Consider the following 11637-nt stretch of genomic DNA (forward strand, 5'->3'; position numbering starts at 1 on the left):
ATCACACCTACCATCTTTTATCTTTCTCCAGAAGCGATATATTTTCCAACTTGACCGTACCAAAACAAAAGTAAACACCAAAACAGAAACAATGATAACTACTTTAATTGCAATCGATATTGAGTTGACGTTTTTGTTATTTGCTAAACATTCGCATGTGTAATTATTGGTAAAGGATTTTACTTTCATTAAAAAAACAATTTCTATATTCTTTATACCTTTGTTATTTCCTCCACACTTTGGTACATCACAAAATTCCCAATCTCGATTGGTAGCATTAACATAACACCAAGGTGATGTTGCATAGCCTTGTGGATTTCTACAGTAATTATTTTTTAAATTACTGTATACTGGCGAAGATAAAAATGGATTGATGTTCCATGGTAGACAGGCTTTTCCAGTTGACGTAATGTTAACAGTACCGTTGTAAGAAGTATTTTTGCCATCATAACAAAGTTCGGAAAAATGTTTGTTCTTTGTTTCAACTAAGAAAATAAAAAATTAATATCACAATTATTTCAAGATACCAAATGCGTTACGTTGAGAGATCATTGTCAGCGCAATTGAAGACAATGAACCGAGCAAAATCCACTGAAGCTTGCTATTTGGATTTTAGAACTTCTTAAGCGACCAGAAAAGGTTTTAGTCTTCATTGATAACAAATAAAATAGTTGAAAAGATACTCACACATGCTAAAATTGGTTGCTATGGGCTTTGCTATGCAGATAACCTTAGGGTTCAACTTTTAATTGACTTTTAGAAGAAATATTATTTTTCATTTGATTTTCTATTAAAGTTTCTGATTTTAGAAAAAACAAGAAAAATATTTTAGAATTATTTTAACTTATTAAATCTACCTTTATTTTGACATTTTTCAATATTTTTTATGTCAGCCATTGGAAATTGGGTACAAGAATACAAATGTTGTTCTTTTGAGGGATCTCTTATACGATTTGGACATAGTTTGTGTAGTTGTAATGTGATGTTGTAAAGCCATGTTTTACCAAAGTTCTCGCAATCACTTTCTGTACACAATCTTCTGCAAGGCGGCGATAAGATAATATTACCATCCTCCGATTTAAAACATACCGGATGGAGCAGATGACAAAGCAACCGCCTAATACTACTGACACAGCGAATTGAAATCTTTTTGAAAAGGTTAGTCTTTACGTGTTGCAAAAATCTTTTTAATTTTGGATTATCGGTGCAGTTAAGGAATCTAAAAAAATAACAGTTTGTATTTAACTTACTATGGCAAACGCATTATGAGCACAATATCACGCAGACACGAACTTTCGCATGTTTTTCAGTATCCAGTCTTTTCGCCAAAATTCTCTTAAACATTTTGAAAATCTTATTCCCGAATATATGCGACAATATTTGCCAAAAGACGGCATTATTTATGTAAAAAGTAAGACCTCTGACGTTTTTGAGCCAGATGAAAGCTTTTTTAGAAATAAGGTAGCTACCACACTTGCTCTAATAATGTAAAATTAATAGTAATAGTTTGTATATATTATTAATATCGTTATAAATAAAAAATTTGTGTTTTCTGGTTTATTTTTTTATTTGCGAAGATTTGCGCTCGTAAAATAGTAATTTTAAAATAAGAGTTTTCGAGTCTAATTGCAATACTTGTATTATTTCATACTAGTCAGGGGACGTGGCGTCGAAACGGCGGGTTAAGCCACAACTAACTGTGGACTCATTGTTGAACGCTCAGTGGAGTGCTAAGTAAGTGCCGTAAACTGTGTTACACATCTAGATGGAGCGCTTTGTATAGGTATGCAGTATCGAAAATCAAGTAAGCACACACAACAATTATAGTGTTTCGAGTGTAATATATTATTCCAAAAATAACTTACCTGCAATTTTAGCTGAAATAGAAACACAGTTTACAACCTGTTGTAAGCCCATTAAACAGGTGGCTAACATCAGTGAAAGTTCAAATAAAAATTGTGACACCAGACTGAGCGCTCAATACATGTAAAACGTGTCATGTAGGCCTAATAATAAAAATTTTTATTGCAACTTCGATTACAGCCCGTTATTATATTACACCGCCAAACTTGGCAACAGTCACTTGGTAATTTTATTTTGCAGAATAAGTTTGTAAAATTTATTATCAGTTAAAATAAAAACACGTCCGAAAACTTGTCGTTACAAAATATTAAGACTGTTGTCTTATCAATAAACATAATACACTTTTTGTTAAAGTTCATATTATAGTAAAAGGAGTAGATAGTTACCTAACTGTGTTTAGCATAAGCATAATTTTGTAGCAGCCAACTGTATTTGGCTACTTTCAATTTTTAGCCAGATGTAGCTAGCTAGCTAACAGCAGCCACAACCCCAGCTGAGTAAAAACCGAATTGATAATAATAACACAAAAATATTTAAGATAAGCTAAGGTAACAAGCTCCTATATTAAACTGAATAAAATCCTTTAAATAAATAAGACTAGCTAGCTACAGGCAGACAAAATACAGTCATTATTAAAGAGACTATTTCTGTTCTGGTAGAAAAAATAGAAACCCGGTGAAAAATGTTAAATACTTTTGTTGCAACTATTTGTGTAAAACATAAAATTAAAAAATTATCATACTCAAACGAACAGTATTCACCCGTTAGGTATGAGCAATTAAAACTAAATTAATTAATAAAATTAAATTTTGCTTATGCAATAAATTGATTGGATTACAAATGATATTTTCGATTGCAGAAGAATTGGCTCCTCGATTTATTTAATATCGCTTTAATGGATCCCACTCTACTATTTTTCGTCTAACATTCTAAGCTGGACGGACTAACCAATCTGCAACATTTTATATTGCAGTAAAAAATATCTAACCGTTATTACCTGTTTCTGGTAAAATACTCTTGGAACAATCGTTTTCCATAGAGTTGAACTTTCGTAAATGGTTTATTTTCTACAAATGACAGAAAAGCCTTGACCCACTTTCCCCTGTTATTGACTGATCTAGCTTTGATTGAAGTTTGAGCCACTCTATATTTTTTTAGTTCATCTATGCATATCCCATTTGGTAAGACTTTCTTGTAACTGATGCATCTAAAACGAAAACATATTACGGATACAAGTAATTGCGAGAGAATCTCATCTTGTAATGAAAATGCAATACCGAAGAAATACCTTGTTGGCGAATATACAGAATTGATTATGGCTATAACGAGATAAATGGTAATGTAATTACTTTACTGCTTCAAATAATACTTGATGAAACTAAAACGAAAGATTTTATATCGGAAGCAACAGGTTTGCAAGGAAATTTGGGATGCTTGTCATTTAAAAGTCAGTTGCAACTTCCTCAAAAATATTTCTATGAAAATAAGGGGTATGGTATGCTAAAGGATGGGTATCCTTCCTTTAGCATATCATAGCCCTCATATGCTAATTGGTTATGCAACGATCAGAAATAAAGACTTACCAACAATATGTGTTCCGATTTGAAGCATAATTAAACCAAGCATTAGTTTGTCTGTAGTCATGCTTTGTGTTTACTTCTTTAAAACTGCTGGTGTAAGGTATACTTAATTTTTGACTATATTGGTCTTGTCAGTCGTGTACGTAATATTTTCCGACAAAAGTTCTTAAAACAACAAAAAAGAAAGAGCTTGCACCACTTTAATGGACAAATGGCAGCATTACACACTTCAAACCGCAAACATAATTGTCTGTCGAACGAAAATTATAGTTAGTAACAAGATGCAATTGCAGTATATCCTCTATTTTAAAACACCTTTTCTGCAAAAACATGGCTAATGATTTGATTTTTTGAACTAAAATACTTTCTCGATTATTTTCTAGCATCAGAAGATAAAGAATGTATATTTAAAAAGGTACAGATACATATTAAAACTAAATCTTTCCTTCTTTTTCAAATAGCAAAAACAAGTTTCAAGCAAAGTTTTAATTTTTATATTGACACATTTCTACAAAAGACTGTCTAAATTAGTTCAGCGTTTCAGAGGAGGCCGGTTTCATTTTTCTTTTCCTCCTAAACTACTATCTTTTAAATATTGAAAGTTTACCCTCGTGTTTAATCTTAATTTTACTAATATTTGACTAGTTATGATATTTAACTATATGGAGCCGAAAAAAACTTATAGCTTTACAGTCAAAATGAGTGATTTTATTCTTGAAATGTAAACATAAACAACAAAAAGAGTTTGTCTATATATAACACTCTTACGTCATGAAGAGTGCAATGATCATTAATATCTACAGCAAGGGCTACGTTAAAAAGAGCGTATGCAAGGTAAGAAATGAGATACTTTAAAGTTTGCCAGACTTGATGCTGCAGTTCTAGCCCTATAAATAGTGACTATGCAGTCTGATAATCTCAATAGTTACGGAAACACGAAATACGATATATAAAGGACGGCCCCGTTAATTTTTTCACAGGTTGACGTCTAATCTCAGTAGTAACAGCCGTCTGTCCACGCGCCATTTCATAGTCGTGTTACGGACACAGGAAATTGCGACGGACAAATTTCCATTGATTTTTCTCATGCTGACGACTAGGTAATTATAGCTGTAGCACACAATGTGGTCGTAATGGTTTGTTGTAAATCTCAAATTAATATCTTTCTATAGGAGCATAGGAATTAAGGAAACTATTATTAAGGAAACTGCTACACTTTTAGCTGGAATCCTCGTCTGTTTTGGCAATGCAGAACCCAAAATGGTTGTATGAAATAAAAGATTCACTGACTATCTTTGTCCCTGTTGTAGATTTTTAACAATCTTTCATGTATCATATAAAACATTATTTCTGCTTTTGAAGCAAACATTTAGTTTATTGAGAAAATCTATATTTTCATGAAGGAAATTACCGTAAACAAATTTTTTTTTTTATGAAATTTGGTACACTGTACAAGCAAATCGTGCTGAACCCGATGCTGGCATAGTATAAACAAGAACATTTGTTGAAGTCTAATTTATTTCTCAACGAAATTTACATATTTTGTTTGGTAAGTCTTTATTGTCAACACATCATAGCTGCAGTGAAAAAACTAAAATAGCTAAACCGCCTATGCGAAAACACGTGGGTTGATACGACTAGGTTCGTCACTAGGTCTCTTAATGTTTTTCGTACAGGAACACACAAATTGTTAACAAATTAGCAGGAACACACAAATTGTTAACAAATTAGCAGTTATCGCGTCCAATCTGCCGATTGGACGCTATAACTGCTATAATGAAAGATAAATTAATTTTATGCTAACTACTGGAGGCAGCATTTCGTGTGCATGTTTAAACTACGTATTTAACAATATTGACACAAATGCATAATAATCAGGTAAAAAAGTGGCGACTTACAAGTAATATGTGTTCCCATTTGAAATAAAACTAAACCTATGATGAGCTTATCTGTACTCATGCTTCGTTTCTTCTTTTATTTATCTAATAAAATAGTGGAAGCACACAGGTCTCATCTATATCTCCAACATCTATTTAGCTGCAATTGTCTGGCTATGCCAAAATACAGGCTAAGAGCTACTAGAGATTCTTATCTGATATGCGTACTTTATGGCAGCTTACATCATTTTGCACTTAATACTGCAGTCGGAACAATTTTTTGATTCATGCAGCTCTAAGTAAGGTTATTGTTATGACAACTCGAACACGGTAAACTGGGCTGACTTTTCTTTTTTTTGTGCATGATAAAGCACATTCCTTCTATACATTAATAACAAAAATTTTAAACAAAAAAATTTAATTAACAACTTTATTTGTATGTGATGAAAAAAATAATTCATTGGGAACAAAAGTATTTATAAAAAAATGATTAAAAAGAAAACACTTTGCACGTGATAGCGAGCTGAATTAAGTCCAGCAAAAGGGCCCTTATAAACACCCCCTGAATGATAGCCTAATTAAGTGGATATTTTCACTGTGTAATAGTTTATCCAAATTATATAGATTTTCTTGATCTGCATTTTGAGATATACACAATAGAAGTAAGGGCTGAACAAAACTTGTTTTGCCATTAACTCTAAGAAAATTGAAATCTACTTTTTCTTAGTTCAAACATATTTCTAATATGTTATGGCAATCATTTTTAAGGCGGGAAAAGATCCTAAATCTGTTGTCAACAACACAACCCTCTCAAGATGTGTTCGATTATCAAGAAGAAAATATCTACAAAAGTTCTTTTCAGCAAGGCAGGAGAGAACTTGTACTACTTCAACATGCAAATGCTAGCATTACACACATCAACCCCACAAACACATTACACACATCAACCCGCAAACACATTACACACATCAACCCGCAAACATTTTCATAAAATGCACAGTTCTATGCCAAATGAAATTGCTATCTAAGTTACTATCCATTACAATCCATTAAAGTACTTCTTTTGCAAAAGAATTGCTAACAATTTTGATTTTCTTAATACCATTTTGATTCTTTGCATTAAAAATACGTTTCCAATTATTTTTTGGCACCAAGAATGAATATTTAAAAAGCTACAGATATGTATCAAAACAGAGATATTTTATTGTTTTCCAAGTAAAAAAAACAATTTTTTCTAACAGTTTCATATCTTTTAATTATGTATTTCCTACTATCCAAATTATGTCAGTAGATGAGTGCCGTTTCATTTTCCTTTCGTACAAATTACTATCTTTTAAATATCGAAAGTTTGCCGTCGTGTTTAGGCTTCATTTTAATAACATTTTGCTGGTTATTGTAATCGTAAACTATATACTGTTAGAAATAATCTAACAGCTTTCTACAGGCAATCAAAGATAACACATCAATCAAATATAAGAAAGAACGACATTTTAATGCAGGAACTTCCAATAGGAGGCTTAAACTATAAATAATGCGTGATACTTGGTTATCAGCAAAACGACTTGTAGGGCAAACCTGAGAGTATAATTTTACCTTGATTGCTGGATTTTGGAACGACCCTGATTAAACTCTATTATCATTATTCTGCCGTACCCAAACCAGGCCTAACGTCATTTACGCTCCATAAATTATGTTAATTATAGTAGAGTAAAGAGAGCTAAAATGATATTCAAACAATGTTCTTTTTCATAAATACACTACATCCACTTACCGAGAATTGTTGTTTTGATGTGTGCCGTCTGTATATATTTTTTCAACTTGGGTAATCAATTTCATATACATAAAATAAAATTTTTTTTAACTACACATCATAATTTATTAATGTCAATAGTGAATGACACTGCGTCAGATGTATGACATCATAATGCAATGAATTCCTAGAAGTTCATTGCATTTTAATTGCCACATCCCTCGCAGTAATAATAAGTAAGAGTTGTTTCTATACCATTTATAATTAATGCATTTAGTCGTCGAATATAAATTCCCATAGGGCATAATTCAAGAGATGCAATATTTTTTAATAAGAACCCCTAGTACCAGACTACTCAAAAATAGATAGAATACGATAATTGGTAGAATATTTTTTCGTAATTTGAACTTTTATACTCACTTAGAAAATTTCTGGAGGTGAAATTACGGTAAAACGTTAGGAAATTTCCAACCTAACCCCCAACAACAGGTTACAAATATAAAACCATGGATATCGCTACTGATCTATGACTACGAATTTGCTTGGTAGGTTTAGGTGTGGGCGAAATGGGGTAAGAAAATACGTAAGTACCAATTAAATAAGACTTCTAGAAAAATCTGCGTTCTGTTTTCATGGAAAATGCTCTTCTCCATTTAGCTTTGCTTGACAGTGAAGTTAGAGGGATAAATTTCGTTGTAGAGACGATGAAGTGTGTTCAGTCTATTATTAAGTAATCAATACAGAGATATCTTATGACGTCATAGATTCTTTTATGATTGACGTACTTTATCCCAAGTTACATCAATATTGCACCAAATCTGAAATACTACCCTTTTTTGTTGTATTGAAATAAGCTTTTGTTTTTAATGTAAAAATTTAAAATGTGTGTTTAATGTGTGTTTAAGGCGATCTCCAGTTAATTACCGAACACCTTAATGTAAGAAAATTACTAAATATTTATTATTAAATAGTAGTTTATTTTTACAGAATGCTTCTTATATTTTTTTTGCATTTCGATTAGCTAAAGCTAAAAAGAAGTTGAAAATCTACGTCTGTGACTCTGTGTGACTTTGTTACTTTAAAGATTCCGCCTTTGCTGGCGGAAATCAATTAGGATCATGGCCGAAAAGAAAATTAGTTGGAAATTTACAAGCCACAGTCGCATTACATTTCAACTTATAGTAGTCACAGAAAGGTTAATTTCCTTCTTGGGGTTTCCTTTGCGTAAATTGGGTTTCCATTGCGTAATGTTTAGAACTAAAACAGCGCTTTTCTTATGCAGAATAGTTTAATACAGAATAAATTTAAATCTTGTTCTAGGAATAATTTTTTTATTAATTACTAGTCGATAAGGCCCGTGGAGAAATCCACTTAGGCAGAAGGACAATGGGAAAATAGGTTCTTTTAGATGTTTTTCTGACGTCAGCAGTGTATATACAAAAAAATGTTCTTAAAATCTTACACAAAATGTCAAATATCAAATCACATTAAATCCTCCACACAAATCTTACACAAAATAAAAAAGAACAGCTTGCAAGGTGTAAAATCTAGTTGATAAAAAGTTACAACAACGACACTCACAACATCGACACTCACAACACTAAACTCACAAAACCGACAGTAAGAAGACCGACAGTTACAACACCAACAGTCACAACACAGATAATAACAATTTTAAAAATAACGCATCTCAAATATTTACATCTTATAAGTGATTATGTTGAAAACCCTCAGTATTTTATTCTGAAGTGTCAAAAAGGAGGCCTCCAAGAGTTAGCAAAAATAAGTTTTTTACACATTTTAAATATTGTTTTTCCCTTACGCTTATACAAAAATATGAAAAAGCCGTAGTTTGGAAAACATAAAATTTAAATCTAGAAAAGTCAGTCATTTTAGTTGCATTACCATCCTCTCCCACAAAAATTTACACAAAATGTAAAAATCAACCAGTTAAGAACACAAAAATTTTCTCTTTTAGTTCCGCACTGCCCTTAACCAACAATTTTAAACATAAATGTCAAAAAATCAATGAGCAAAGAATAAACTTGAATCAACAAAGATTATGTGTAGAGCTTGAAACACTAATCAAAATAATGTTAGAATCAAGTACAACACTTACAATAATACAGTAATAAAGTCAGAAATAAGACATCTCAAATATTTACTTCGTTGAAAACCTTTAATATTTCAATCAGAAGTGTCAAAAAACATCAAATTTATATCTGGAAAACATTTATTCAATTACATACTATCCTGTTTCCCAAAAATATACACAAATTGTAAAAATTAACAGGTTAAGAACACAAAAAAATTTTCCTTTGTATGATGATCAGTAGTTAACCTTTACCAACCATTTTAAACGTGAATGTCAAAAATAAATAAGGAGTAAATTTGAATCAACAAAGATATTACTTTTGGAAAACAGAGTGTATATACGGTCCGTCCTCACACAAGTTAACACAAAATGTAAAACAGATCGGTTTTTTAGGAGCACATCCAAATCAACAAAAATCAGTTCATTTAGCATGTTCTATATTGCTATTGCCCATAAATCTTCCACAAAAAGGTTATGAAACACATCAAATTATAGAAAAATCAGGCATTTCATAAAATATAAAAAACAAAAAAGTTTTTTCATCATCACCAAACACAGTTATATATTACCACAATTATAAAATTCTTAACAAAAACGTGAAACCATGGAATTTTCTTCCAGCAAAAATGACATCACATACAGTTTAGTTCTCCCCAACAAAAGTTTATAATACGAACTATGAAAAAGCCATTAGCTTACACAACAGCCTTTAGTGGAGGCCAATTCTACAAAATTTGTGCTTTCAGTATATTGCATGTGGTCTTTTTCCCACAAAAGTTTACAGAAAATTTTAAAAAACAGCAGTTTGCAACACAAACAAAAACACGAACAACCTTCCCGAACCGAACGACTCTCATAAATTAAAATAAAGTCAAAAACCCATGTAAATTTCCAATCAAATGTCTAGCTACACCCCCCTGTAAAAATAACCTGGCATTTTACATGTAGGCTGACGAAAGTTAAACAGGATGTCAGAAACAAAACAATAAAAAATAACTTAACACACACGCTTTAAATTCTGGAAAAAAAATATTTCACTTGTCATATTGCACGTGGTCCCTTTGTAAAGTTTACAGGAAATGCGAAAAGAAATATAAAATACATCTGCAAAAGTTCAAGTCTTTAAAGATTTTGTAGGTAGGTAGCTAGCTAGCTTGTTACATCATAATTCGTGCTCATAAAAGAAAAGAAGTTTGGAAACTAAGGTAGCTAGCTATAGATAATTAAAAAAGAGGAATAACAATATAAGTCATAGGTTAGAGCTAGCCCATGGAGGACAACATTAGCTAGCTAACAGTAGCTAAGACCCCCAGTTAAATATACTTAAACTGGGAACACTTAGCTAAAACTAAAGCTAGCTATTTATGCTTAGTAAAACACATATAAAGAGAAACAATAGTAATGTAAAAATAATAACATTACAGTGATCAGTAAGTTCAACAAACCAAAGTTTTCCGTTTGTTAGTCAGCTAACAGCTTTATGTAGCATTTTGAATTTTAGGACAAACACATTAGTTAAGCACCAGGGGACACATTAATTATGCAACAAAAACATAAACAAATATGGTGGCTAGGTTTGTTTTTAAAAAAGCGCTAAAATATGAAACTTCAAGAATTTGAGGCTTTTCTTGGAAAATGCAAGTCTGCTTGCTCCAGTGACATAAAAACTAAACGTCTAAAAACATCAAAGTTCTTACTATTTGTGATTTCAAATCCACTTCAACCTCTAGCTTCTATTTTCTTCTTCTAACTTTACTACTTTACTTCTAGCTCTAGCTACCACTTCTCACTTCCTTTCTTGGACTTTTCTTTCTCTGAATTACTTTTTGCAATTTTTCAAGACTAAGGGGCTGTTTTCTTGTTGTTGCTTTTGTGTCGAGGGTTACCATTTTTCGGGAGTTAGCCGTTAAAATTTTTTCAGCAAATCAAGTTGCTTCATTTAGATCACGTGATGTAAACAAAGTAAAACCGCTGGCAAAATGGATATAACTTTTTCGGAGACTTCAAAGGAAATTTCGGCTACATCAAAGGAAAATGAACACATCCACTTTGCCTGTCACAGACAGACGGACACACTCTCCGTATTATTATAAGAGACTAGTCGATAAGGCCCGTGGAAAAATCCACTTAGGCAAAAGGACAATAAAAAAATAGGCTGTTTTAGATTTTTTGCTGACGTCAGCAGTGGACATACAAAAAATTTTTAGCAAAGTTTAGTATATTCATTGCCTGTAATGTGTAGAGGTTAAAATGCTGATGAGAAAAATGTATGGGATCATGGCTTTTCGACGAACGTTTAAGGAAATATAAGGGTTTGAAAATTTTGCTGACGTCAGCAAAAACCCGCAAAAACACATAAAAAATTTCCAGAATTTTATATATCTAATGTCTTCATCGTATAGATCTTGAAACGCTGATCAAGAAAATGTATAGGATCGTGTACTTGTGACAAACGGATGCAGAGATATTAGG

At 31.9% G+C, this 11637-nt stretch overlaps 1 protein-coding gene across 5 annotated transcripts in view; it reads right to left on the minus strand.

The window, feature by feature from the left end:
* Positions 1-11282, minus strand: part of LOC130636590 (muscle, skeletal receptor tyrosine protein kinase-like) — a 16784-nt gene extending 5502 nt beyond the window's left edge. The window contains exons 1-7 of one of the 5 annotated variants that reach the window (XM_057446358.1): positions 10863-11282; positions 3447-3608; positions 3152-3182; positions 2861-3070; positions 858-1219; positions 219-485; positions 12-143 (exon numbers count right to left, since the gene is read on the minus strand). In XM_057446358.1, coding sequence (XP_057302341.1) covers positions 12-143; positions 219-485; positions 858-1219; positions 2861-3070; positions 3152-3182; positions 3447-3507 — 1063 coding nt within the window. In that variant the 5' untranslated portion in view covers positions 3508-3608; positions 10863-11282. Of the gene's footprint in view, positions 1-11; positions 144-218; positions 486-857; positions 1220-2860; positions 3071-3151; positions 3183-3446; positions 5304-5341; positions 7064-7091; positions 10815-10862 lie in introns of those variants that run through there. The other 4 variants (XM_057446356.1, XM_057446357.1, XM_057446360.1 and 1 more) reach the window with 4 other exon arrangements.
* Between the last annotated feature and the right edge of the window lie 355 nt (positions 11283-11637).

Source organism: Hydractinia symbiolongicarpus, chromosome 3 (genome assembly GCF_029227915.1).
Source record: "Hydractinia symbiolongicarpus strain clone_291-10 chromosome 3, HSymV2.1, whole genome shotgun sequence".
Lineage (NCBI taxonomy): Eukaryota > Metazoa > Cnidaria > Hydrozoa > Anthoathecata > Hydractiniidae > Hydractinia > Hydractinia symbiolongicarpus.